The 25,502-nt window shown below is 38.6% G+C and overlaps 1 protein-coding gene across 4 annotated transcripts in view; it reads left to right on the top strand.

Annotated features, from left to right (window-relative positions):
• DSCAM (DS cell adhesion molecule) overlaps positions 1-25,502 on the top strand; it is a 381,453-nt gene that overhangs the window by 197,516 nt on the left and 158,435 nt on the right. For all 4 annotated transcript variants that reach the window (XM_042810976.1, XM_042810977.1, XM_042810979.1 and 1 more), the window contains exons 3-7: positions 7,995-8,141; positions 13,534-13,812; positions 16,131-16,406; positions 18,883-19,179; positions 19,976-20,251. In XM_042810976.1, the coding sequence (XP_042666910.1) occupies positions 7,995-8,141; positions 13,534-13,812; positions 16,131-16,406; positions 18,883-19,179; positions 19,976-20,251 (1,275 nt within the window). The remainder of the gene's footprint in view (positions 1-7,994; positions 8,142-13,533; positions 13,813-16,130; positions 16,407-18,882; positions 19,180-19,975; positions 20,252-25,502) is intronic.

The following is a 25,502-nucleotide window of genomic DNA, read 5'->3' as shown; positions in this document are numbered from 1 at the left end:
CTCCTTTCCTACACGTGTCTATTTCCTCATCTGAACTTTGGTTTGTTTATGTAAAGCGCTGGCAGGTCTGTGACTTCAGCATACTGTTTCAGGATGGATGCTTCTAGCACATTTTCCATGCCCAGAGCAGCAGTCTGTTTTGCTTTGAGAATGATGTTGCAGCAGTACTATGAAACTGTGGTAGGTTACTCTCTGTTTTGGCTCTGTGGGAAGGTTTCTTCCCTTGCTTGCACAGGTCATGCTAGAAACTTGCCAGCAGAAGTAGTTCTATCCAGTGGGGAAGAAAGGTACAGCTGATAAAAGTTTATTTGTTCTATATTATCATTTTGCACACAATTAGAACAGCCATCTGTTCTGTTAATTTTTATCAACCTAATTTAGACAGCAATAACATAATGCCATAAGATGTATTTCCAACAAAGGGAAAATCAAATATGATTTTTTAAACCATTTCGAGGATAACATTTCTTCTGTTTAAAGAGTACCAGCATGCTGAAGGGAAAAAAAAAAAAAAAAAAAAAAAAAAATCAAATAAAAAAAAAATTAATTTTAAAATTTTTAAAAATTTAAAATTTTTCTTTTTTAAAATTTAAACCAAACCAGAAGGAAAAAAAAAAAAAAAAAAAAAAAAAGCATGATAGAAGAATAATTAATGTTACAATTTTCAAAATATTCTCAATTTCATACAAGAATATTTTACACTCATTCTATGGGAAAGTGTTCACATTTTCTTATGAATTATACATGAGAACAATTTCACATAGAAAACCTAAACAGAATTATTTTAACTTATTGCTAAGATCTGTAAAATTTTGTTTTAATCTCTGATATCATACAGTTTAATGGAAGGCATTAAAACCTTACATAAGAGCAATTTCATAATTGTTAATGTGACTTCTTCACACTTAGAGAAATGAATACATGATTTACGAATGCAACTAAATTTTAATGAAGTCACTAGGTTATTCAGAGTGCTAGTCAGCAGATAGTAAAATAAGAGGTATGCCTCTAAAATGTCATAGGATTTGGGGCCCTTGATTGAGGTTGATCAATCCAAGATATGACCCAGTTTCCTTCTTTTCCTTCTTTCTTCTCTTCAGAATTTTACTGCTTTGAAATATATATTTTCAAAACAAATTATCTTATAATATCTCGGATGAAATCATAAAATTTCATTTAATGAATGTAATTTAGAATCATAGAATCATCAAGATTGAAAAAGATGTCTAAGATCATCCAGTCCAACTGTCCACCTACCATTAATATTTCCCCACTAAACATGTCCCTTAATACAACATTTGAACATTTTTTGAACACTTCCAGGGACAGGGACTCCACCACCTCTTTGGGCAGCCCATTCCAGCGCCTAACCACTCCTTTGGAGAAGAAATTTTTCCTGATGTCCAACCTGAATCTCGCCTGGCACAATTTGAGGGCATTCTCTCTTGTCCTATTGCTAGTTACATGGGTGAAGAGGCTGATCTCTGGTCTCCCCTGAGCCTCCTCCAGACTAAACAATCCCAATTCCTTCAGCCACTCTCCACCAGACTTGTGCTCCAGACCTTTCACAGCTTTGTTGCCCTTCTCTGGACACACTCCAGGTCCTTGATGTCTTTCTTGTAGTGAGAAGCACAGCATTTGAGTTGTGGCCTCACCAGAGCTGTGTACAAAGGTATGATCACTTCCCTGCTCCTGCTTGCAACGCTATTTCTGATACAAGCCAGGATGCAGTTGGCCTTCCTGGCCACCTGGACACATTGCTGGCTTGTGTTTAGCCGAGCGTTGGCCAACATCCTCAGATCCATTTCTTCCACACAGTCTTTCAGCCACTCTGCCCCAATCCTTTGAAGTTGCCTGGTGTTGTTGTGGCCAAACTGCAGGACCCAGCACTGGGTCTTGTTGAACTTCATCCTACTGCCTTAGTCCAGCTATCCATCCTGTCCATATTGCTCTGTAGGGCCTTCCTGCACCTAGGGAGATTGACACGTCCTCCCAGCTTCGTGTCATCTGTGAACTTACTGACGATGCACTCACTGCCATTGTCCAGGTCTTCAGTAAAGAGACTGAACAGAACAGACCCACAACACCGCTTGTGATAGTTGCCAGCTGAATTTAACTCCATTCACCACCACTTTGTGGGCCTGGTCCTCTAGCCAGTTCTTTACTCAGTAAAAAGTAAAGGAAATACTGTTTCCTGTTGATAAAGTACACTAACTGCACAAATGTTTTTGTAATGGTAAATCAACGTATGGTTTATTGACTTATGTAGGAAGAATGGATTGTATGATAAAGATGGTAAAGATGACGTTGCTTTCCATACAGTCAATACTAATATCAAGAAAGAAAGATGGTAGGTTGTATCTGCAGATTGGAGGAAATCTGTCTTGTAAGTCTGAAAAAAACCCAAGTTTTTGATAAATAATTCAAGCAAGTTAGCATCAATAAGAGGACTAACACAATTTCTGCATGCATAAATGGAAGGGAAATCTCTATGTAAAAGAACAGTGACATTTTGCATTCATTATTACCAGAACTGTTAATTAAGCTAATCCAAACTTGAAAAGAACATCAAAAACTTGTTAAGGTGCTGGTCAAAAACTGCAGGAATATTTCATTATATGAATTATTCACATTAAATGAGTGAGGAAGTTCAATCTATGTAACTAATTAAGGAAAAGTGTGGTATAAGATGTAATTTCCTCATATACTTAAATGGGCAGAAGATTTCTGACTGTAAAATCTTTAATGAAAACATGGTAAGATCCAATAGCTGGGGTCAAAGTCGAACAGACCACAAACAATACTCTAACTCTGAAAAATGAGAATAATTAACCACTGGAATAATTTACCCAGGAGTATATCACATGCTCTCCACTACAGTAAGTCTTTAATCAAGACCAGTGTCTTATTAAAAAAGCTACAGCTTAACTTTCAGATATGGATTTGATGCAGGAGTTAATGGGTGAAGCATGAAAGGTGAGAATAACTGACTTTAATGGTTCTTTCTAGTCTTTGGATCTGTATATTTTTTTAGTCTCACAACAAGGCAACTTTATGTATTACTGACAGATGGGACCTTGAAGAAAGAATGATGGATTCCATCAATGTATTTATCTCAATAAGCTTCTTTGTAAAGCTTTTGAATTTTAAAAAATAATGTTTTACTATGCTTATCTAGGCAAGGCAAAAGGTCTTAAGGGCACTTAATGTTCTTTGAAGCCATTAAATGAAAGACATATTGCAGATATAGGGCCAGATCTTCAAAGACACCAAACAATGAAAACAAAAGAGATGCAAGCTCTCAGCACGTGTGGAAATCAGATTCTGAAATCATTATAATCAAGTTTTCAAAGCATTAATATAAACATTTATGAGAGAGAGTAATAAATGGGAATTATAAGATATATTTTGACACTGTTCGTTTTAGTTGTTCTGGAGGAGGCTTCTCTGTCTTCCTCCCTTGAAGTCTGCCTACAGCCAAACAAACGGAAAGTTCAGTTTATCCGAGAGGATGTTCCACTAAAAAAATACACCTTATTTGGCATATTAAGTAGGTAAGTCAAAAAAAATTAGACCTTGTTACAGCAAAGGGAGAGCGATTAAATTAAATGCGCTTCCAGAACAGAACACTCCCATAGATCAACAGGGTAATAAAAGCTTGTCGATCCCCATCCTGGTGCTTTTCTAAACACTTTTTGAAGTACAGAACACAGAGCGCTCAGCACTTCAGCTTTGTCACAGTTGACAGCCTGTCGTTTTTAATGAAAATACTCTCCGTTTAGAAGATGACAGAAATTACATGCATTTCTCCTTTTATTTTTCTGTCATCTTTTCTGTCTAGCATTTTTACAGTAGCAGTTGGTTATTAAAGCATTACATAAGTATGCAAAATATATTAAGAAGAGAGGAAAAGAAAATGCTATAGCCCTGCAATTACATATAATGTGTGTTTGTGAGAAATGTACACTGTAGGATAACATCTGGCATGTGGCAATAACTATTTATTTTCAGTTATCTTTAAAGAGGGTGAGGCAAATTCTCTAGCTAATGCATTAAGTGAAGGTTTTATTATACAATTGCCTGAGTAATTTCCAACAGAGAAAATGATCTAAGCAGTGTTAGATAGCTCAAGTACATTCCTAACTTCTCCAGAAAACACGGAAGGGTCACACTGAACAATTTGTTGGCTCTGCGTTGCTTTTACAAACCCCTTTCAATATGTGGCGAACTTTTAGTAAGTGTACCAGCACTGGTTGACCCAGAGAATCAGATATGTAATTGCACAGGAGGAAGCTTGCTGCCTGGAAAGCTGCAAATGTGAGGCAGTATTATGTGAGCTAGAGGTAGCCCACAGTTCTGTATATAGCCTTCAGCATGGCGGTAGCCACTCTGTGTGTTTCCTTAGTTCAGATTCCAATGTAAGCATTAGTGAGAGCAATGTTTGCTGTGTTGAGGTACTGAGCAAGTGTACTTTTAGCACTTAAAAGGGAAGCCATGGATTTGATCCTTTGTGAGAAGCTTATCCTCAGAGTTACTGGTGATAGCCTGTATAGGCTGTATATAACTGAAAATTTTGCACGTTTTAGAAAAGCATGGAGAACGGAATGCATTTTTAAGCTTTGGACATGTTTGTGCAATCTTAAACTTGTGCTTACTAGGGACCTCCATTAGTGTAAACTGGAATTATGTTTATTTAGCAAAGCTGAAATTGGAGCCCAGGAAAAGAAAGTTGCGTGAAGCCATTTTACAATAGGCTCATTTCTACTTCCCAGCTGTTTTGGTTCCAGCTGCTTGATACAAATGCAAAATCTGTGCAGGTTTACTGGAGGGACCAGACATACTGCAATCATTTCACTAGCACCTTCTTAACTTACATGTATTCCTGGTCCTGTGATGTTAAATCACCTGAGCAGTCTCTCCACTCATATCCACCCCAGCTTAAAAAATCTGATCTGAGTCTTGATTGGGCTCCAGAGAATGTCTGCATCATATGTACAGCTCCTGTTCGGCAGCCCTGCCAGGCAAGTGGCATTGCTGTGGGCAAGCACACAGTTGACGTGGCTGTGCTGCCTGAAATACAGTGCTATGTAATGCTCACACAGCTGGAAGGAGAAGCAAGAAGAGATTGCCTTTGCTGAATACCCAGCATTAACCCCCTAGTAAAGTCCCTAATTGTGATTCCTGTCTCCAGAAACTGTGATTTTATGCTGAATGTAGACCAAAGGGGACAACTATGTTTTAATTACCTTTAGTCCTTGTAATATGTTTCTTGGTAAAGGTAGATTTGCTTTTTGAATATTTTAGCTGTGCAGAATCTGCATGTGACACAAGAATCAAATAACCCAGGGTTTTCACACCATAGCTCCAAATATTGTTTCTTATATAGAAATAGTGGTGAACCTTGTAAAGGATACAGATGGAGGGTATGTATGTGATGAGGAGAAGAGGTGAAATAGGCTGAGTGATTATGTTTGAGTAACTGAAAACTAAAAAACGCTCTGCACAAGGTATGCTATGTTTAGAACTTGTACTGTGAGAATCACCAAAAATAAATGTATTCTCTGACCATCAGGTACTATTGCCTCTTTGTTAATTGACACAATGCTGCCCCCATAAGAGGAGGTAGAATTATCATCAGCTGTGGATTTGAAACTGGGCTGTATGACTGATGGGGGCTAAAGAGCAGTTCCATGATGGCTGTGGGATGCACTAGCCAATTGCCTGCAATCTTGTGGTCCAGATGTTTTCTGGTTGCTAGTAGCTGTTAGCTGCCAGTCATTTGTAGAAAATGTGATTAATATTTTTGGTCAAGCCAAGCTATTTTTCAGACTGGAAAATAAACAACTTGTTAGTAATTCAGAAGCTTGGTAGAACGTTTTGTTGAATAAATCTATTAATGGTACATACTTTTTTCCTCAAAATATTAGAACAGAACATATTCTAAGATAAAATGCAGGATAGCTTTGCTTTTCTCTTGTAACCTCTACAATGCTGCACTTCAGACACCTGGCTGTGAAACAAAAAATATTACCTACTCACATGCTTCTTCTACTATGCTCAACCAAACATTTATTTCCAAGTAATATGCTGAAACATAAGCTTTCCGTTTTGCTAGCACTCAAATTTTCAGGGCAAATTATATCAATATGGTCTGTATATAAGAGGGAACAACCTCCCAGTCAGTAACTCACTCCCCTAGGCAGGAATGCAGTATTACTATCCACTGACAGCTCATGGCTGGGGAAAGTGCTGTTGCCTTCAAGTTTTCCTTCAGGTCTGCTCTCACCCACCTCAGCCCCTTGGTAGCACTTAGTAGCTCAGCATCTTCATTCTGTCGTGCCATGGATTTGTTTTATTAACCCATTTCTTATTAATGGTACAGGCTGTTAGAACAAACCATGTACTTTTAAAGAGTATGTGCAGAGTGGCATGTGCTTTTCCAAAGGTGTGACCTGACTGCTTCGATGCTTGTGCCTTGACTTTGAGGAGAACAGGATCAGCCAAGACAGGTCACAGGCATGGCTATTTTATAATTCAGTATGCATACAATGAGAGAGGTGGGCTGAGGTTGCTTTATTCAGTATTCTGTGTTTTAAGGGTCAGTCTTGTCCTAAGGTGTTTTTTTCCTCTTCTTTTAGACTGTGATTTAAAGGAGATTGCTTTCCATAATGATGCCATTTCCTTTCTGTCTTTTATCTGCCAGATTACTTTCCCACTGATGCAATTGTCAGCAAGCACCTTGACTACACTCAATTATTAAGAAGTCACTGCTCAAATGGAGCACTGAAGAAAAAGAAATATTCCTTACTGCATATTACCGAATATGTGTTTCATCTTTGTGTATTCTCTCCCTTAGTTTGGGAGACAGATATTTTATAATAGCTATGTATGGGTATATATGTATTAACACCTATCAGATACTTAGAGAAAAATAACTAAGATATTGTGATCTTTTCTTCCATTTTTCCCTTTTGTATATTTTCTTTAGTGTGAAAGTTTCAGAAAACCATACATAGCTTAGACTTCCATATTTTTGAAAAGAAGGAAGTGGTCAGTTGTGAGGCTTAGGTTTGCAATGCATTCCAACCACATGATTTTCCACATGTCCTAGTATGGGAGAAGCTTTAGAGCAAATGTAGAGGTTGGCTTTTTTGTGTCCTTGACCTTAGAACAGGCATCTACAACAGAACAGATGTACCTTTGAAGCTGTCAAATGATCCAAACTGCAGGTGTGTACATATGTACCATGACATTTTCCACATGTTCTGGAGTCAATCATAAAAAATATGTATTTTGCTGAGAATTTCAGGTACGTTATTTTCATTATGAATGGGCACTGGGAAAAATGCTGGCCCTGAACATATCAGCCTTGTTCAATTTTAGGAGGCAACTGTCTTCCTGGGCTTGTTTTTCTTCCTGAAATAAGCCTCTCTGTGTAGGATTTAAACAAACAACAACAACAACAACAACAACAACAAAAGTAAAACAAACTCCTGGATTATTAGATTACACATTCCATTATTGTATGCTTTTTTAAAGCCCTTCTTTCAGATGCAGAGCCCCTATACCTGCTTACATGTATTACTCTAATTACAGGCTGCAATTCTTCTAATGTGTACATTTCTTATAGTACGTTACCATAGCACTCTACCGTGTAAATTAAGGTGGCTTCAATTTTTTACTCTATATTCTATTTCAGATACCTCTTGGATGCTGTTTTGTAATTGTGATATGTACCAGAATACCCTTCTTTTTTTTTTTCATTCCCCATGTTTTCCTTACAGATCCTTTTCTTTTTAGTAAGAAGTACGGGTATTCATATCTCTATAAGCATTTGCAGTGAGCAGACCTAGTAGGCTTTTCTTGTTTCTAGACTCTGGCAACGAAATCTTCAGAACACTCTAGCCTGCATCTTCCCTCCTCCAGTGCGAGGAAGCAGAACACATTAACAACTTGTAGATATTTTAAGTGCTGCAAATTCTTGTGTCTTTCAGGACCTAGATTTCTCATCACATCCACGGGAGCCTTGTATATTTTAGACGTACAGAATGAAGATGGACTGTACAACTACCGATGTATCACAAGGCACAGATACACTGGAGAAACACGACAAAGCAACAGTGCAAGACTTTTTGTATCAGGTACTGCCTTATAAATATTGTGTTGAAATAAGTACTGTATATGCCTATCTCGAGTATGCTGAACTGGCAAGGCATGATGTTGTGCCCATATGCACCAACAACCAAGTTTTCTATCAAAAGGAAGGTAGAGTTGGACCACTGTGAGGTTATTGCTTCTCTCTGTTTTAAAATCCTTTTTTTTTTTTTTTTCTGTTTTCCTACCATTAGTAGATATTTCCAAAGGGCAGATAGTGTACACCTTCGCTTTGGCACTTAGTACAGTGAGTTTTAGTAGGCTTAGAGTGCTTTGTGAAAGGCCTGTGGATGGGATTTATCCCATTAAAGGTAGACATTCAATGTGAAAGTATCTAGTCCCCTTAACCTCCCTTTTAAAACAGAAGGGGATGCAGACATGCAGACCCTTTAAGTGGTAATGTGTCTGGCCTGCTTCAACTGCCCATATTGGGGTGAGATGAATCGCCCCATGGTGCCTATTTCTCTCTGTTAATCACAGCAAGAGCTCAGGTCATTTAGCTCAACTGTAGGTATTTCTGCTGCAGGCATCTCAGGTTAGCCGAGGTGCATTTCAGCCTTCCTTTTCATTTCAAATGCTCCTTCCTCAGTGCAAATAGTGTTTTCTCCTGCTGCCAGGAGTCTCCAGCCAGAACAGAAATGTGACTAGGCTCAGGACACTCAGGGTACTGCAGATAAACAGGAGGGCTGGTGGGAGGCTGTTATGGGCAAATGGCCTAATGCAACAGGAAAATTTGAAGGTAACTGAGGTGTTTTCACATTTTCTTCTAAACTTAAATCATCTACTAATTGTCATGTCTGTGAAGAAGGATCACCCTGTCCCTCCCAGAGCAAAACACTTGAGTTGTCAATATGATATTTCTTCAATTTCCCCTTCTCATTTTTTCTTACTGAGAGAAGGTGCCTTTTGTGGATGAGGTGAGAAGGAGGAGCAGCCCCTAGGCATGAGTTTGCAACTTACTCTCAAATACATCTGTATACAAATAGCTCTTCTCCATCTTCCACATCTGCTAGATGCCTGTGACTGTATTTGCATGTGCACAAATCTGCAGTTTCATTCTCTGATCCACAAAGTCAGCTGACAGTAGACTCTCTCCTGTCTCTCTTCTATTACAGAAGACAAGTCCACCATCATGTTGAATGCCTCATAGAGGTTTTTTCTCCTTTTCACTATAACTAAATTCTACTGTTCCACCAGAATATCACAGAATTGTAGGGATTGGAAGGGACCTCTGGAGATCACCAAAGCCAACCACCTGCTAAAGAAGGTTCCCTAAATTATCTTGCACTGGAAATTATCCAGGTGGTTTTTTAGAATCTCCAGAGAAGGAAACTCCACTGCCTCTCTGGGCAGCTTGTTCCAGCGCTCTGAGACCCTCAAAGTAAAGTTTTTTCTTTTCACAAGTTCAGATTGAACTTCCTGTGCTCCAGTTTGAGCCCACTGTCCTATCTCTGTCCACCAATTAAAAGAGCCTGGCCCCAGCCACTTGGCTCCCACCTATTAGATATTTACAAGCACTGATAAGATCACATCAGCCCTCTCTTCCCTAGTCTGAACAGTCCCAGATCTCTCAGCCCACCCTCATAAGGGCCATGCTCCAGAATCCTAATCGTATTTGTGGCCCTCCATTGGAGTTTTTCTAAGAGTTCCCTGTCTTTCTGGAACTGAGGACCTTCACAACCTAACACTGTGGCATTCTCCTTTTGATGTTATCCTCTTCTTTTTTAGTCTTTTTATCAGAAAACAAACAAACCCAGTAATTAGGTCTCAACTCTATCATCTACCTTGAGTGCACTAAGGGAGTCAGAGGTGAGCACAAGGACTTGTATAAGTAATACACCTCCTGCCCTTCTCCAGTATGAACATTGCCAAAATATTTTGGAGTCTTCTGAACACATAAATTAGTACTTAAAGATGCTAATGCTAAAAATAGTGTGATTGAACAGGTTAGTATCACTTACCATTCAGATCCTTTCTTTCTTGATGTCTGTCTCCGGTGGCCAAAACTCTGGCTTTTCCTTTTCGCAGGCAGATAAAGAATTTTTTTTTCTTCTGCAGAGCAATCTTCCTTCTTTGGTCTTACAAGAATAGGCAGGGTCCTGTCCTTCTAGCTGGCTCCATAATATGGTCTGCTTCTGTATAAAATCATACTACGGATGAGCCAGTGGTAACATACATAAAATTAGGCTTGTACCTTGGTTACCATAGGAAAATTTTAGTTATTTCACTGAAAAAGAGGAAAGAACTGAAAGCTCAGTATTGTTTATAATTCATAATAAGCGCTCTAAAAGACTTGCCCTCTCCGGACTTGTCTCTTCTGGTCCCCTCAACAGACAAAAACAAAATAAGAAATGTTACCTGTGTACAATGACTGCCTTTTTGAATTCTGTGGGATTAATTGTTCTCCATTAGAGCTATGCTGAGCTCTGGATAGCAATTATGAGCAGAGTTTGACTCTTAATACTTCTCTAACAGGTTTGGTTTGGTTATCTTTAGTGGAATTTATTATGTTGTAAAATAGCGAGTCCTTACAGAACTGAGATCAAAGAATCCGTGAACATAGTGGACCTTGTGATTTTTTCCCTGCCTTTTACATTTCAAATGTAAATTTTTCCCTGCCTTTTACAGCCATAAATATTCTTAGCTTAATTGGAGATTAAATATTTTTGTGGATATTGATTTTATTCTTTTGGCCATATTTTGTAGTGAAGTATTAAGCTTATTGACTGTTTGAAAGAGTGAAGAAGAGAATGTGTATATAAGAAAATACACATCTGGATAATTAGTATGCCTATGTCTAAAGCAGAATTCTAAATTGCATTGGCAGTAAGAACATATCTTTGAAATCATGTGGCTTTCAAAATAAAACCCAAGACAAATAATGTGCTAAAGAATATTCCTCTAATGCCCATTATAGTGTGCATTTCCAAAAATAATCTTGTCCAGCCATGGAGCCTGAACTCTTGAACTCCTTCTAACCTTCCACCCTCAAAAAAACAAACAAACAAACAAAAAAAACCTCAAAAACCAACCCCATGATATTGAAAGCATAATGAATTTCTTGCTTTATCCTTAAGAAAAGATGCAAAGGAGAATATTTTAGCATGTATAACAGTATTTTGCCTCATTTTTCTTCCCCCTTGTCCTTGCCAGAAGTTATTTGCTGCTGAGTGTTGAAGCACAGTAAAAAGAAATCATTCAAAACAGCCCATATCAGATATTGTAATTGGGATATATTACTTTGCCTTTGCCTCACTGGAGATGATTGTTTGTGAATCCTGGTACTTTTTTTTTGTGCTTTTCTTTTCTTTTTATTTACTTAACTAGAATATATGTTATGTATGAGTTCTAACCAGAAGTCTCTTCCACAAACATCCTAAAGAGATGTTTTAATCATCTACTTAAGTATATAAGAAGACAGTGTAAGAAAGCAAGTCACCTGAGTTATATTTTGTGCTTCCCTTAATATATTTGAAATATCTTCTCTATAAAATCCATCTCAAAGCTTTGAAAGAACATAGGCAAATCTCAGTTCAGCTTTTCTGCAGATGGAGGTTCTTGAGGATTTTGGGGGATTTTTGAAAAAACAAAATGATATTAATTTGGAAAAGATGACCTGAGGATGGGTGGGTTTCTCTTGAAAGGGAAGAAATGGTAGTTGCAGAGACAGGACATGCTTCCCATGGCAGCTACTGCCTTTGTCCCCACCTCCTGAGGCAGCTTAGCTGGCCTTCCTGGCTTCTGCCTCAGTGTGGGAGCCAGGCATGCTGCTTTGCTGCCACCACCAGCTTCTCATTCAAGGTAAAGTCACACTTTACCTGGGCCTGGCATTGAAGCAAGTGTGGTTCTCTGCAGAAAACTGGGAAACTGTCAACACGTGGTGTTTGTTAGCCACATCTTTTCCTTAATGTTACCTTAGTTTTTCCCCTGGTGACCTCTACCCTGTTTTGAAGTCCGTATGGTACTTCATATATTCATACTTAAGAAGTTGCAAATGGAACCACATATGTCCTCCACACAGTCTTTTGAAATTAAAAACATGTTGGGATAATACAACGATACTGGGAGTTTTGAGTAGTAATGTACAGGCAATAACTCTAAAAGTCAGTTTTACTTTTTCATTATTTAATTGTAATTTTCAACTAAAGAAGCTGTTTTTATGTAGATGCATTCTTGCTAACAGCCATAGCTGTAATTCCACACATACTTACATTTTTATGGAGTTAATTCCTCAGGCTACACAGAGAAATTTGTGCACAGAAAGCATAGATGCCTCATGATCCCAAAGGGGAAAAAGGAGCTGGCTAATCAATTAGTCAAATTGACATTGGCCTTTCCAATAGCATCTTGGCAGCATGTTCCTTCACTAAGCCAGACATAAACAGCATGGCAAGCTAAAAAATAAATTCCTCCATGCCAAATATGAACCCAGTGGCTACTGATGCATGCAAATTCATCTGTTTAACTACTGGCTGACATATTTCTGATGAGACAGGCAGTAAGTTACTGTAAACAGAATGTGCTGTTGCCCTTAACGGCTCAACTACAGAACAGAAAAAAATCTTTCATTATTCTTTAATTGAACTCAGCATTTGGAATTTTACTTAGCTATCCACACAAAATTTACTTAGCCCATCCATTTAGCATCAAAATTTGAGTTTCTGGATTGACAGAATAACATGCATAGAGCCTCTAACTAGTGCAGTATAGATATTTGGCTCTCAAGTGTATCCTCCCAGGCCTGTGGAAGATGCATACATGAGATGAGTTCATGTAGATACAGCTAAGATTTTAAACTACCTATCTTAGGCAGCAATTATACAATATAGCTTGAATTTAGTACAGATTGCTCATTTAATCTCTTCATCTCCTGATAAGGATCTGCTGCAGCTTCCTTGTGAGCAGTACCTGAGCCAGTTAAGTCAATGACTACTAAAAGGACAAACTGTAATCACGCATACATGTAGACAACTGTGCCTTTAATTTAAAGCCTTCAGACCACCGAGAAATACGGGGAGTGTTGGCTTCACTCTAATTGAGTAGTGGAGGAATAACTGTAGTTATTGGTCAGGCAACACATTTTTGGCTCTTCATTCTTCTTGTAGAGGATATGAAGGATGATCAGAGAAATGGTTGCCACCTGGAAAAAATCCAGTAGGAAGATTTCCTAGTAGTCATAAGGTGTTTTAGTAGTATGTGCTTCTGGATCCCAGCCATCACCATTGAGATATTTCAGGTTGATGGCTGGGGCACAGTACCAAACTGTAGTACATAAAACACTGGGCTAGAGAGTCAAAAAGCCAGGAGAATAAATATTGACATACTACTTAGTAAATGCAATAATTCGAATGTTCCCCTTGAAAATCTCTGTTCTTTCAGATCCAGCGAATTCAGCTCCATCTATTCTAGATGGGTTTGACCACCGTAAAGCCATGGCAGGACAGCGAGTGGAGCTGCCTTGCAAAGCATCAGGGCACCCCACACCAAAGTATCGTTGGCTGAAGGACAACGTTCCCTGGGAGCCTGACAGCAGGTTTCGGCAGACAGTTACGGGTCTGCTGATAGAGAACACGCGTCCCTCAGACTCCGGCAACTATGTCTGCGAGGTGTGGAACAACTATGGTACTGCCGAGATGATAGGGCGACTATATGTAAAACGTAAGTTCTGTGACTGACTGAAGCTCTTGCACTGCTTCTTGCCTGGACATTTGCATGTGGGAAGGTGCTGCTATATCTTTTTGTACCTTCCATTTTGTTACTTTACCTTAGCAATGCTTAAACTTCTCAGAATTTTGCACCGTTAGATATTAGACTCTGGGGAGATGAGTTAGTTGGACAATTGAGCGATCAGAAGTGCAAATAGATGCAATTCATAATGTAGCTATATAATTTATCACACAGAGGATATGTAATTTAGAATCTTCAATTGGATGCTTAAAAAGAAATCGCAAATGTTCTCATGAATAAAGCTACCAAACTCTTGTTGCCATGACTCATGCTGTTCAGTAATATTGAATACTCATACCTCCTCTTAGTTGAGTATTCATGTGTGAATATTCTGAATGTTTCACAAATTCTAGCAAAGATAATTATTGCTCAGAAGCACTGCACTGGAAAAGTGTTATTCTTCTATTGTTAAAAAGAAATGATTTCCCGGAATAGAAATTACACTTTGTGAACTAACATTTCCACCTGTGTAGCACAACTAGCAAACGGGAAAGAAAGAACAGTTCAGACCATTAAAATGTCTTCACCAATAATTACCCATGATGGATTTGGGCAGAATAAAACAAAGATTACAGATCAAAAATTTGTGAGTTATAACTGATGAGCTTATGCATTAAAATTCAGTTTGTCGTTGTGTCAGTATGACACAAAATTAAAACTTTCAGAAACACATTGTGATGGAGTTGCTGGTGGTACTGAAAGTATACCCAGATGCTAGTGATGTGTTTTACATATGGACTCAGTGATCAGCAAGTAGATATCCTCTTATAAGGTTGGCAGGAAGAAAGACTTGGGGAAAACAGTGTTATTCTTCTGTGTAACGGAAGATACTCATCACTTTCTTGAATCTGTAAGATGTTGGTGGTACTACTGGGCTGTTCACAGTTTTGAGCCTTTCTGACCTGCTTATAGTAAATGTTCAGTGATTGTAACACGCATGTGATCACAGATTAGTTATTGATCTGAACCCTTTTGGACAAAAAGACTGTTACATAAGAGTCTATGATCTGGAAGGATGGAAGTCATTGGCACGTGTGTTTTTCCAGGCCTCTGTTCACAGCAGATCAGTAATTTTTGGCAATATATATTGGAGAAGCAGTAAAGATTTATTGCAACTTCTGTGTTATAAAATGTTCTGTAAAGTGAATGATTTGGTTGTGGATTTTTTTTATGTAGGAATACACATGCATGTGTGTATATGGAAGTTGGCAAAAAAAAAAAAAAAAAGTAGAATAGTACATATTTATTATGAGAGATGACATCAGTGTTGATTATCCACAACTAAAAAAGGAAATATGTTACACATTTTTTTCTTAGTGGCAGAGGTAGTACTGAACCTACACAAGAAGCTAATATGAATATGTATTTCACAAAAGTCCATTATCTTTATAAGGATGAACCAAAATACACAAAACATGAGATAAACTCTGCATTCAGGAGTGTTGGTAATTATTAAAAATGGGATAAATATCACATGTACGTTTATGACTTTTTTCCAAATCTTTTCATCCTCTTTTGTTGCAATATAAAACACGTGTTATTAACTAGGTTCTACTCCTTTTTAAGACTGACTTGAAAATACTGCAATCTTTCTGTGTTAAAGCAGAAAATTTAGTGAGCCCACGCAAAGAGGCATTTACATGAGGATAGATCCCACACATGTTTATGACTGCATCTGTTGTTAACATTTCAGTAAGTACTTCCACTGTTAAAAACAAATCTGGTACTGTAATTGTCATTTACAACAATTGTTCACATTAGGTATTGTTAACTATGTTCTTTTTGGAGGAAATGAAACCAGAAGATGATCTTCAGAAATGCATCTAATACACCAGTACGAAAGTCCACACTGAACTAATCCAAAGTAATATCCTGCCCTTCCAAAAGATGTAGTACCATTGATTGCCACTTAGCAACAATGCTGTTACTCAGTAGATCTGTTCCTACCATTCATTTAGGCATAGTCTAGGGGGTTATATCATATGTTAAGTAGGTTAATCCTTATGTTTTGTGTCATGGATGTTCTTGGGGGAAATGCTTGTTCAGAGCAAGCACAATAATCTGTGGTGATTTTAAAAGTTTGTTTTATTGCTGCTTTTTTTTTTTTTTTTTTTTCAGAAGGATATGGATGTGATTTATGTTGTTTGTCTTATCTGAGGGTTAAGGTGTTACTCTCATGTAAATGTAGATGTATACTTAATGTTCTCTATTTCCCTTTCCCTCTCCATTGTTTTGGTTTAAATCTGCAGAACCACTAAAAGCCACAATCAGCCCACGGAAAGTAAAAAGCAGTGTTGGTAGTCAAGTGTCCTTGTCCTGCAGTGTGACAGGAACTGAGGACCAGGAGCTCTCATGGTACCGTAATGGTGAAATCATTAACCCTGGTAACAACGTTCGGATCACTGGGATCAACCGGGAGAACCTTATCATGGATGGCATGGCTAAGAGTGATGGTGGAGCATACCAGTGCTTTGTGCGCAAGGACAAGATGTCCGCTCAAGACTATGTTCAAGTAATATTAGAAGGTGAGACACTACCTGTTTAGTGATTCTAATCTCCATGTTTTACACGTTGTCTTTGTAACACTTTTGTAAAGTGAAGTACAGGAGGCTCTAAGCAAGAGAAGAGGGTACCTTTGAGCTGTCGGCAGATGTTATTGTGCCTCCCTACTCTGAAGAGAAGAAAACTGTTGGAAGGTATTGATTTGAAAAATATATCCCTCCTGAATAGTCTTCAATGTCCTTTTTTTTTAGAGATGATGGTGTTGATTTTTTTACACTACTTTTTCAACAAGACATGTGATAAGCGATCCTTATTCAGGACCAGACATTTCCTTCCTGGTATGGCATTTCTGGTTGGGCATATGGGCTGAAGATCTAGAGATCATATTAAGTACCTGACACAGTGTTCCACATGATAATCAGGCAGTTTGTACAGAGCCAGTTCATTAATGAGAATGTAGTGCAGTTGTGGCATGGACACTATTTTTAGTCTTTACAGAAAAAAGAGGAGATTACCTGCCTGGACCAAGTTACCTCGGCAACCATCTCCTGTGACTAACAAAGCCTAAAGAGCGTATTGATAATCTATCGCAGTGTCGAGAGAGTGCAGGTTATCAGAGAGTAACAGCAGGAAAGATTTCAAAGACACCCGGGTCTTGCTGGGAAAATACTGTCTGCTTTCATCTCCAAAAAAAGCCTGTCACTTGAATTAAAAAAAAAAAAAAGAAGAAGAAGCAGAGGGATGGCAGAGGTACATGGTGTGCACACTCAAAGATTTATTGGTCTGGTGACAGTTTCCTTTCAGGATAAAAAGCTTTTTTCCTATTGCTGTTGTTTTGTTTTCTGAGGGATGACAGTATCTAATACACAGCAAAGGAAAGGAAGAGAGTCAGAGATGGAAATAAATAAATAAATAAATAAAATCTCTTGTCACACAACTGATGGGACAGAAACAAGACAGGAAGAAAGAGGAGAAAATTATGAAATCAAACCAAACAAAATGCCCTCTTCCTATCTGAGGTCTTTCAGCAGTCTGAGAATGGCAGTACCTTATGATTTTCATATTTGGAAAGCAAAGGAATATTTCGGCACTATTTTTAATTTCACTGTGACTCAGCATGTTTTGGGGCTGGCTTTATATCTATCATGCCTATTTTCTCAGAGTGATGTTGTACTGTAATTGCAATGTAAAAATTATGATTTCCAAGGGTATTATTGTGGTTTAACCCCTCAAACATGAGGGTAAGTACATAGCAGAGTGTTTGTAAGGAGGCAGTATATAGTACATAGTGCTCTCAAATAGAGCATGAGATTTGTTAATCCTATTCTGGCAACCTCTGGCCTGTATGAAACTGAAAGGAGTTGACCATAAAGGGCTTCATATACAAGACGTATTTTCATGTGTCTTTGGACCCTCACTAGGTAATGAATAGCCTTTTCCTTCTGTTTCTTGCAGATGCTAACACTGTAGGACAATTAAGTTAGCTTACTTGCCTCTTGATTCTATAAAATCAGATAGTAGCTGGCAAAACTGCTGTCCAAACTTCTAGCATGCTTGCTGTGTTCTGCACGCTGCTCTTGACATGTGGCCTCTTGCACTTTTGCCCCCAATTATATTGAAATCCCTTATAGATACAGCTTTGAAAGTATAATTTTCAAGGGAGAGCATGTAGTACGTGATTTCAGAAGGAACTTTCTAACTAATAGCAGAGTGTCATCATTCCTAAGTGTTATTCCTCTGAGCTCTCTGGGCAGGTGGTTATTTAATCCTGCTTCCTACTTAAAACCTCAAAGTTTCTGTCTCCATGCATTCTCTTTATTCATTTGTCTGGTAGAGGATGAGTACATTGTGACACGAATAACAAGAAAAATTATTTGAACATTCTCATCACATAAGGTTATTTATCTGCAACACAAAATGACCACAGAAAGAAATTGGCATCACTATTGTTACTTGCTGCCTCTATTCAGGAAAAGCTTAATTCAGTACTTTCCTAAATGCGATAATGTGGGTCAGGACTAAACTGAATTGACACAGCTGTGTGAAATTAGCCTATGCAAGTTATGCCTGGCTCATTGACAGAATTCATCTTTAGCTTTTAAAGGAGATGAAATGTACCAGGAAAGGAAAAATTCAAAGCATGTGAGGGGTTTGTTGCATGTCATTACTGGTGAACTGTGTATGACTGACACCTCTCTGCAAGAACCTGACAGTTCATATAGCCCTGCAGAGCCCCCATCCTTCCATTCAGGTGCTTTTTCCTGAGTGGAAGTCACTGTCGAGTTTCTTAGCGATGATAAAGAAACTTTCAGTAAGGAAAGAATTGCATAAGTAATCTACCAAAGTTTGTTTCCATCTCTCAATAATTAAACTTATGTCCAGGAATACAGTTATTTACATGTCTTCTAAAAAAGATTTTGTCTTGTGACAAGCTTTGGGATAGAGGGAACAGCTTTACAGCATGTAAGCATTCTTCTCTTCCTTTTCTTACTTTGGCAGATGGTACTCCCAAAATCATTTCTGCCTTCAGTGAGAAAGTGGTGAGTCCAGGCGAGCCAGTCTCCCTTATGTGCAATGTGAAGGGGACCCCCCTGCCTACCATCACTTGGACACTGGATGAAGATCCCATTGTGAAGGATGGCAGTCATCGTATCAGCCAGATTATCACCTCTGAAGGGAATGTGGTCAGTTACCTGAACATCTCTAGCACTCAGGTTCGAGATGGTGGAGTTTATCGCTGTACTGCCAACAACTCTGCTGGAGTCGTCCTGTACCAGGCTCGAATAAACGTAAGAGGTGCTTGTCAAATCAGCTCCTCAAAAAAACACACATAACTCATTGTAGTGGAGAAAAAGATTGTTGCATGTGTTGAAAAGAGTCTTGGAATGCCAAAACCAACTTACTGTTTTCCCTCTCCTTTTCTTCCTCTTCTCTTTTTTTCCAACCTGCCTTCCCAGACCCAGAAAATGTATGATGTGGTTAAACTTTGGAAGATTTCTCTTTGTGTTCTGTAGTCTCTTTTTCGTGTACTCATCATTACTAATTCACATTTTCTTTACTTTAGTCCTGTTGTGCATGTTTTTTCTTTTCCTTTCCTCCTTTACTTGTCCAGCATTGATTGTAATTATTCATGTATACTATACTTTACCTTGCATTTCTAGCTTTACATGGCATAATACCCATCGTCATGGTATTATACTTCATATATGTCAAAATAAATGCTAAGTTTGTCAGTGTTCTCATGTGTAACAGAATTTTAGCTTTGTATCAGTGCTAGTATTTCACATTAATTAAATCATCCTCAGACTTTTAATTTGTAATGCCGCAAAGATTTTATTAGACGAGTGTTGGATAATGCAAACATATACCCACACATAATTAGTATGTATGCTGCAGGGTGAGGAAAAACTAGAGCACACAAAGATTAGGGAAACTGCTTAAATGGCTCTTAAAAGCAGAAACTGTCAAATACTAAGTGTTGTACAAGCCGCATTTGTAAATGTCATTAACATTGGTATATTCAGAAAAAAAAAACAGTCTATTTTCTCAAACAGACGTGCCTATATTCACGAGTTCCTTTTTACTTTCCCAGGGCCAGCAAGCATTCGACCAATGAAAAACATCACAGCAATAGCAGGACGGGACACCTACATCCACTGCCGTGTAATAGGCTACCCGTATTACTCCATCAAGTGGTACAAGAACTCTAACCTGCTTCCCTTTAACCATCGTCAAGTGGCTTTTGAGAACAATGGGACATTGAAGCTTTCAGATGTGCAGAAGGAGGTAGATGAGGGTGAATACACATGTAATGTCCTTGTTCAGCCCCAGCTGTCCACCAGCCAGAGTGTTCACGTGACAGTGAAAGGTAAGGGTAACTTGGAGAACTCGAGCTGAGGTAATGGCTTGTAGTTTATAGAAATGCAAGACAGAGCATGTAAGATTATCTTGTCAGTTAAATAACGAATCCTTAAGATGATTAATCCAGATTTCTGTTCATTTTTAATGATGACGTAAATAATAATCAGGCACTATTTCTTGGTCTTCCTTGATTTTTACCCTCCTTTATTCAATTAAGAGATCATTGCTTATTAACAGGAGACTGCTTCTTAATGGGAAACAAGCTTTCTGTTGGCAGTTTTCGTGACAGCAATTTGGTCAGCGAATGAATACTTTGTGACCTAAATTTCACTGGTGACTCTTTTTTCTGCTAAGTGGCTGTCTACATTTTCATTAGTCAATAACGTTCTAATTTTAAACAAGATTAGAATTTTGAAGCATGTTTTTCCATCGATAAACAAGAGACAGGACCTACAAACATTAATTGTTATTAAGCAGATTTTTCTGACTGTCCTTGATGCTGTAGAAAGTTAGTACTATAAATAAATTCTAACAGGATGTTTAAAATCTATTAACATAGTCCCAAATGAGGATAAGCTTAAGTACTTCAGAAATAAAGGAGAACAGAAATTTTCCTAGCATTATGTTCAGGCTATTCTGATCTTGGTAATGGTCAGACCTATTCACAGGGACACAAAAGACATAAAACCTTAGTGCAGTTGCACTTGGTTTTGAGCAACAGGACCACTCTACAGTCCACCCATGAGAGCCTGTAGGATGAAATGTAATTTCACTATTCTTGAGGTTCTTTGGAGCTTTTCCTTGGCTCTTTTTCTTTTGGTGGTAGAGAGGAGGGAAGAAGTCAATTTCTGCGTCTGTTCTCAGATAAGAAACAGAGATCGCAAGTAAAATTGCTTTGTTACAGACATCTGAGCCTTTATTTTCTTTCTCTTTGGTTTGTTTAGCTCTTTCTTGTTTTCAATCTGAACTGAAGTGATTGCTAATTATTTCAAGAGGTCAGGAGATTAGCCATAAGCTACTAGCAATTTGTTCTGTGAAAGACGTAACATCTTACACACCTGAGACCAACAGGACCACTGATCATATCATGCATCATGAAAAGCTAATGTAACCATTTATTTTAACGCATCTGGTGTCTTGCTTGACGTCACAAAAATATTGCAGATCTATTGAGGGAGCTGAAGAAATGTGTCCTGAGTTAGTTAATTGTGTTGCTATTGCACTGAGAGCTTAATGTGGTAAATCTGGTGAGGAATGCTGCCTCTTAAATGATACCTTTCTTCAAGTGATGGTAAAAATGAATATAGCCATGTAAAATAATCCAGTGGTCCATCCTTGGCTTGAGCAGTTATATAACATTACTAGTCACTGGGAATGTTAGGTGCAGTATTGTTGTTACTTCCGTTAGTTACAGATTACAAATTTGACAATTCCACCTTAGAATGCAAATTGGTCAGTCCCATCAATGATTATCCCTCTATCAGTGATGTTGCATCCTACAGCTTGAAGATATTCTGCCTTAGTCTGAATATTCAATTGCCAGAGCTGTTGGCAGGTCATAAATCTGAAAGTGACTGTGTGTGGTCTGAATAACTAACATAAAAATGTGATTCATTCAAAGAGTGGGTGAGATGCCACTGCACCTGTGGTACGGGCTTCTCCTGCACGTGGTCTAAAGGCAGATGCACTGGAACAGTGCAAGTTGCAATATGAATGGTGAATTGCAATGTGATTTGCACATGCAAAACAGATGTGTTAGTGAGGATCATATGTATTCCTCTGGAGCTGCCAAAGTTGGCTGCAGAGACTGTGCTAGGCAGTCAGCAAGCCCTGTCTTGCCAAGACATTGTTTAAAGAGGTTACTTTCCTGACCTCATATGCTAAACCCAAAATATCAAAGCTTAGCTTCGTATTAATAAACCCCAAAAGTTCTCAAGGTTCTGTGGCTGGAGGTTAGTACTGTACAATGTTTGCTGAAATAGTTAGATATTATTTTGTTCCATAACCACACTGTGATTTTATCCAACTTATTAGCAGATTGTAGAATCATGGAATCACCAATGTTGGAAAAGAACTCTAAGATCATCCAGTTCAACTGTCCACCTATCACCAATATTTTCCACTAAACCATGTCCCTTAGTACAACATCTGAACGTTTCTTGAACACCTCCAGGGATGGTTAGTCAGCCATGGCTTGCTTCAAAATATTGCTAATGTTTATGCTGTCATTTTCCTTTTATGAATTCCTAAGGGAATGTGATGAGTTTTCAGACAGTTACAGTTTATTCCAAGAAATACGAACTATGGCTCTGCTTGCATTGTTTAGAAGAACTGTGAGATATGACATTATAAGAGGAGTTAATGTCAGTGCCAAAATCTCCTTATTTTATGATTCAACTTCTCGTATTATCACTCCACTTATTTAATCTCCAGAGAAACAGAGGGAGGATTATTGCTTGTGTTCAGCACTGTGGATCCTTTGGTTTGTTCTTATTTCCGCTACAAGCTTACTGGGTGACCCCAGACTAGTGATTAAGAATAGGTGATACTTAATGAACTGTAACTTTGTATTTTGTTTCCTTCATACTCTGTTCCGAAGACATAATTACCAGTTTCCTCATGAGTTTTTCTGAACTGATCATCTGTGGCATCAGAGTACTTCAGAACTGAGTCCCTTTTCAAAACCCACCTGGGCATTTGGGATGTCTTTGGAAAATGGCAGCTGTGGCACAAACTAAATCTTTATCTACCTATTTTTTGTGTTCAATTTCAGAAGCTTATAGCTTGATTTTTTTTTTTTTTTTTTTTTTTTTTTTTTGCAGTTTACTTGCTTTTGTAAAGCATTTGTATGCACAAAGCGCAGCTCCAGTTGAAATAAATATGCTAAATATGTGGATGCCCCGTCCTTGGATGTGTTTAAGGCCAGGTTGGACGGGGTCCTGGGCAACCTGATCTGAATGTGTGTGTTTGGTGGCCCTGCTAGGCAGGGGGGTTGGAACTACATGATCCTTGAGGTCCCTTCCAACCCGGGTGATTCTGTGTGATTCTGTGATTCTGTGATTCTCCAAGTTCTTTGTCTTTCTTAAACAAGTCCCATTATCCAGACTGGTTACCCACTGGGAAAGATGGACTGAAGTCATTTAATTATCATCATCTCAGAGATCCATGACAAAGGTAGATACAGAATTTGGCTCTACAGGGAAGCACTTTTCTGCATTATGTACACAAGTGGCCATTCTTGTCTGCTATCCTCTGCCTCATTTACACCCATTTTCCAAATTTTCTAGTATATAAAGCATCCTCTTTCTGTCTTGAATAAGGTTTCATCAAAAGCAGCATTCAAATAAGGATATGCAACAGCATGAGCATGTAATTAAATACAAAAGGATTGCCCATTCTGTAGTGTATTTTGAGATATTTATAAGTATCCAAATGAAAGCAAATTCTTGAGGATATTCTTTAGAAATCACTGTAAGATCTCAGATAGAACAGAAAGTTTCACAACAAACTTCTGAATGAAATCCTGACTGGCAGAGAACCAGAGTTTGCTCTGCACCTGGCAGGCTGTCAGGAAGCCAAAAGGTTGAATCTGGGCCTATCATCTCTGTATTATTTGACCTTGAGGCAGGTACTTCTTTTCACTGTTGATCAGAGGAATCAATTCAAGATTACATTAAATCTGCTGCAGCATTTTTAGGAAGATCTGATATTCTTGACCACATGGGCACATACCCTAAAGGCCTGCATTGCCAAATGACTGGGCCAGAGATATGTGGCATGCCATTTTCTCCATCCCTTGCCTGTTGACGTGAGGAATCAAACTCTGTAACCCAAGTAAGATTACAAAGCAGGTACAGTTCATTCAGTGCTGCGCGGACACTGGGTGCAAGGGGGATAGATCCACCTAATTTGCACACTGTCTGGAGAAACCATGGTACGGATATAGGCAAAACTAATATATAATCAATAGTTTTCCCAGAATTCAGATACATAATCATTACATCCCTGAGAGTTCGTTAGCATGCAGACCCTCCCCTCTTGTGCGTGCATAGTGGGTTGTGGGATGAAGATTTGTTGTTTTTCTCGCGAAGGCTTCTGACTTTTCTCACTGTAAACTCCTGGCCTTTCGGGGGGCATCCCCCCAAATCAGTTTCTTCTTGCCCCATGGACATCTTATCACCTCCCTGCCAAATGTCCTTGGGCTGTTCTCAAACCTTTATCTTCATGGCCTTCATCCCCCTTACTATCCCAGTCACAGTGTCTGCCATCCCTTATTTTCTAACAAGCTCTACATTCTTGCTTCTATAAACTATCTCTAACTATTCCCCTTTACCCCCCTTATTCTCAGTCACCGTGAAGCCTTCTTGCCTTTTTACTTTCACTTGTGGGGCCTGTCTCACCTTTCACCTGTCCATTGTCTCTGGATCTGAATCTTGGAAGCTAGCAATCCTGTAAGATAACTGATGGAAATTTGACTGAATATGCTGGCAGGAAAATAAGCAGGTTTCTGCTTGGCAGACGCAGCACTGTTGGAACTGTGCCTGAGTCCTAGAGGAGCATTTTGGAAATCAAGCCATCTTGGCATTTATTTTTATCATTTAGACAAATGAATTGGCCAGCTCTGATTTCTGACAACAGTGATGAAATCTACCCACAATGTAATGCATACATAAATGGGTGAGGCTAAGGCTCTACATTCATACTGAATTTCTGATATTTCTTACCTGTCAGATGCTTGTCTTTACAGCTGTAATCACCTTTCAGTATGTTTTACTTTGGCCTGTGTTAAATGCAGTTTCCTTTTAGCTTCTTTGTAGACTAAACTGAGCACCCTCTTCTTCTCCTTCTGTAAATGGAAACAGCATTTACTGACATCCTTAAAAGTACTCATCAAGACCAGCCTTGCTAAGGATACAGCATGGGTCCTTGCCAAAAACAAAATTATTCTTAGTAGCACTAGTTTCTCTGTCCTTATTTCACCCAGCTCTAGTGGTTTGCCAGTTCTTATACATCTGCTGACAGCAGAAGACTATTACAGGCGGATATCCTACATAGAGGAGAAGAATATTCTGGAGAAGACATGGGCTTTTGATCAAAGTATGATCTGTCTCCAGCTCGTCTTAATCCTTACTCTTCTGCTCTGCATTCCAAAACCAGTCTGCCCTTCACATCTTTCTCATCTCAGCCTTCATTTTCCCAGTGCCTTGTTCCCATGACTCAGAAGTGGTATTTACCTTCAGAGCTCCCTGCATTCCTCT

Source organism: Centrocercus urophasianus, unplaced genomic scaffold (assembly GCF_019232065.1).
Source record: "Centrocercus urophasianus isolate 14NV4802_14NV808 unplaced genomic scaffold, USGS_Curo_1.0 seq_12, whole genome shotgun sequence".
In the NCBI taxonomy this organism is placed as follows: domain Eukaryota; kingdom Metazoa; phylum Chordata; class Aves; order Galliformes; family Phasianidae; genus Centrocercus; species Centrocercus urophasianus.
Note: the sequence above shows the minus strand (reverse complement) of the source record. Positions and strands in the feature narration are given on the sequence as shown.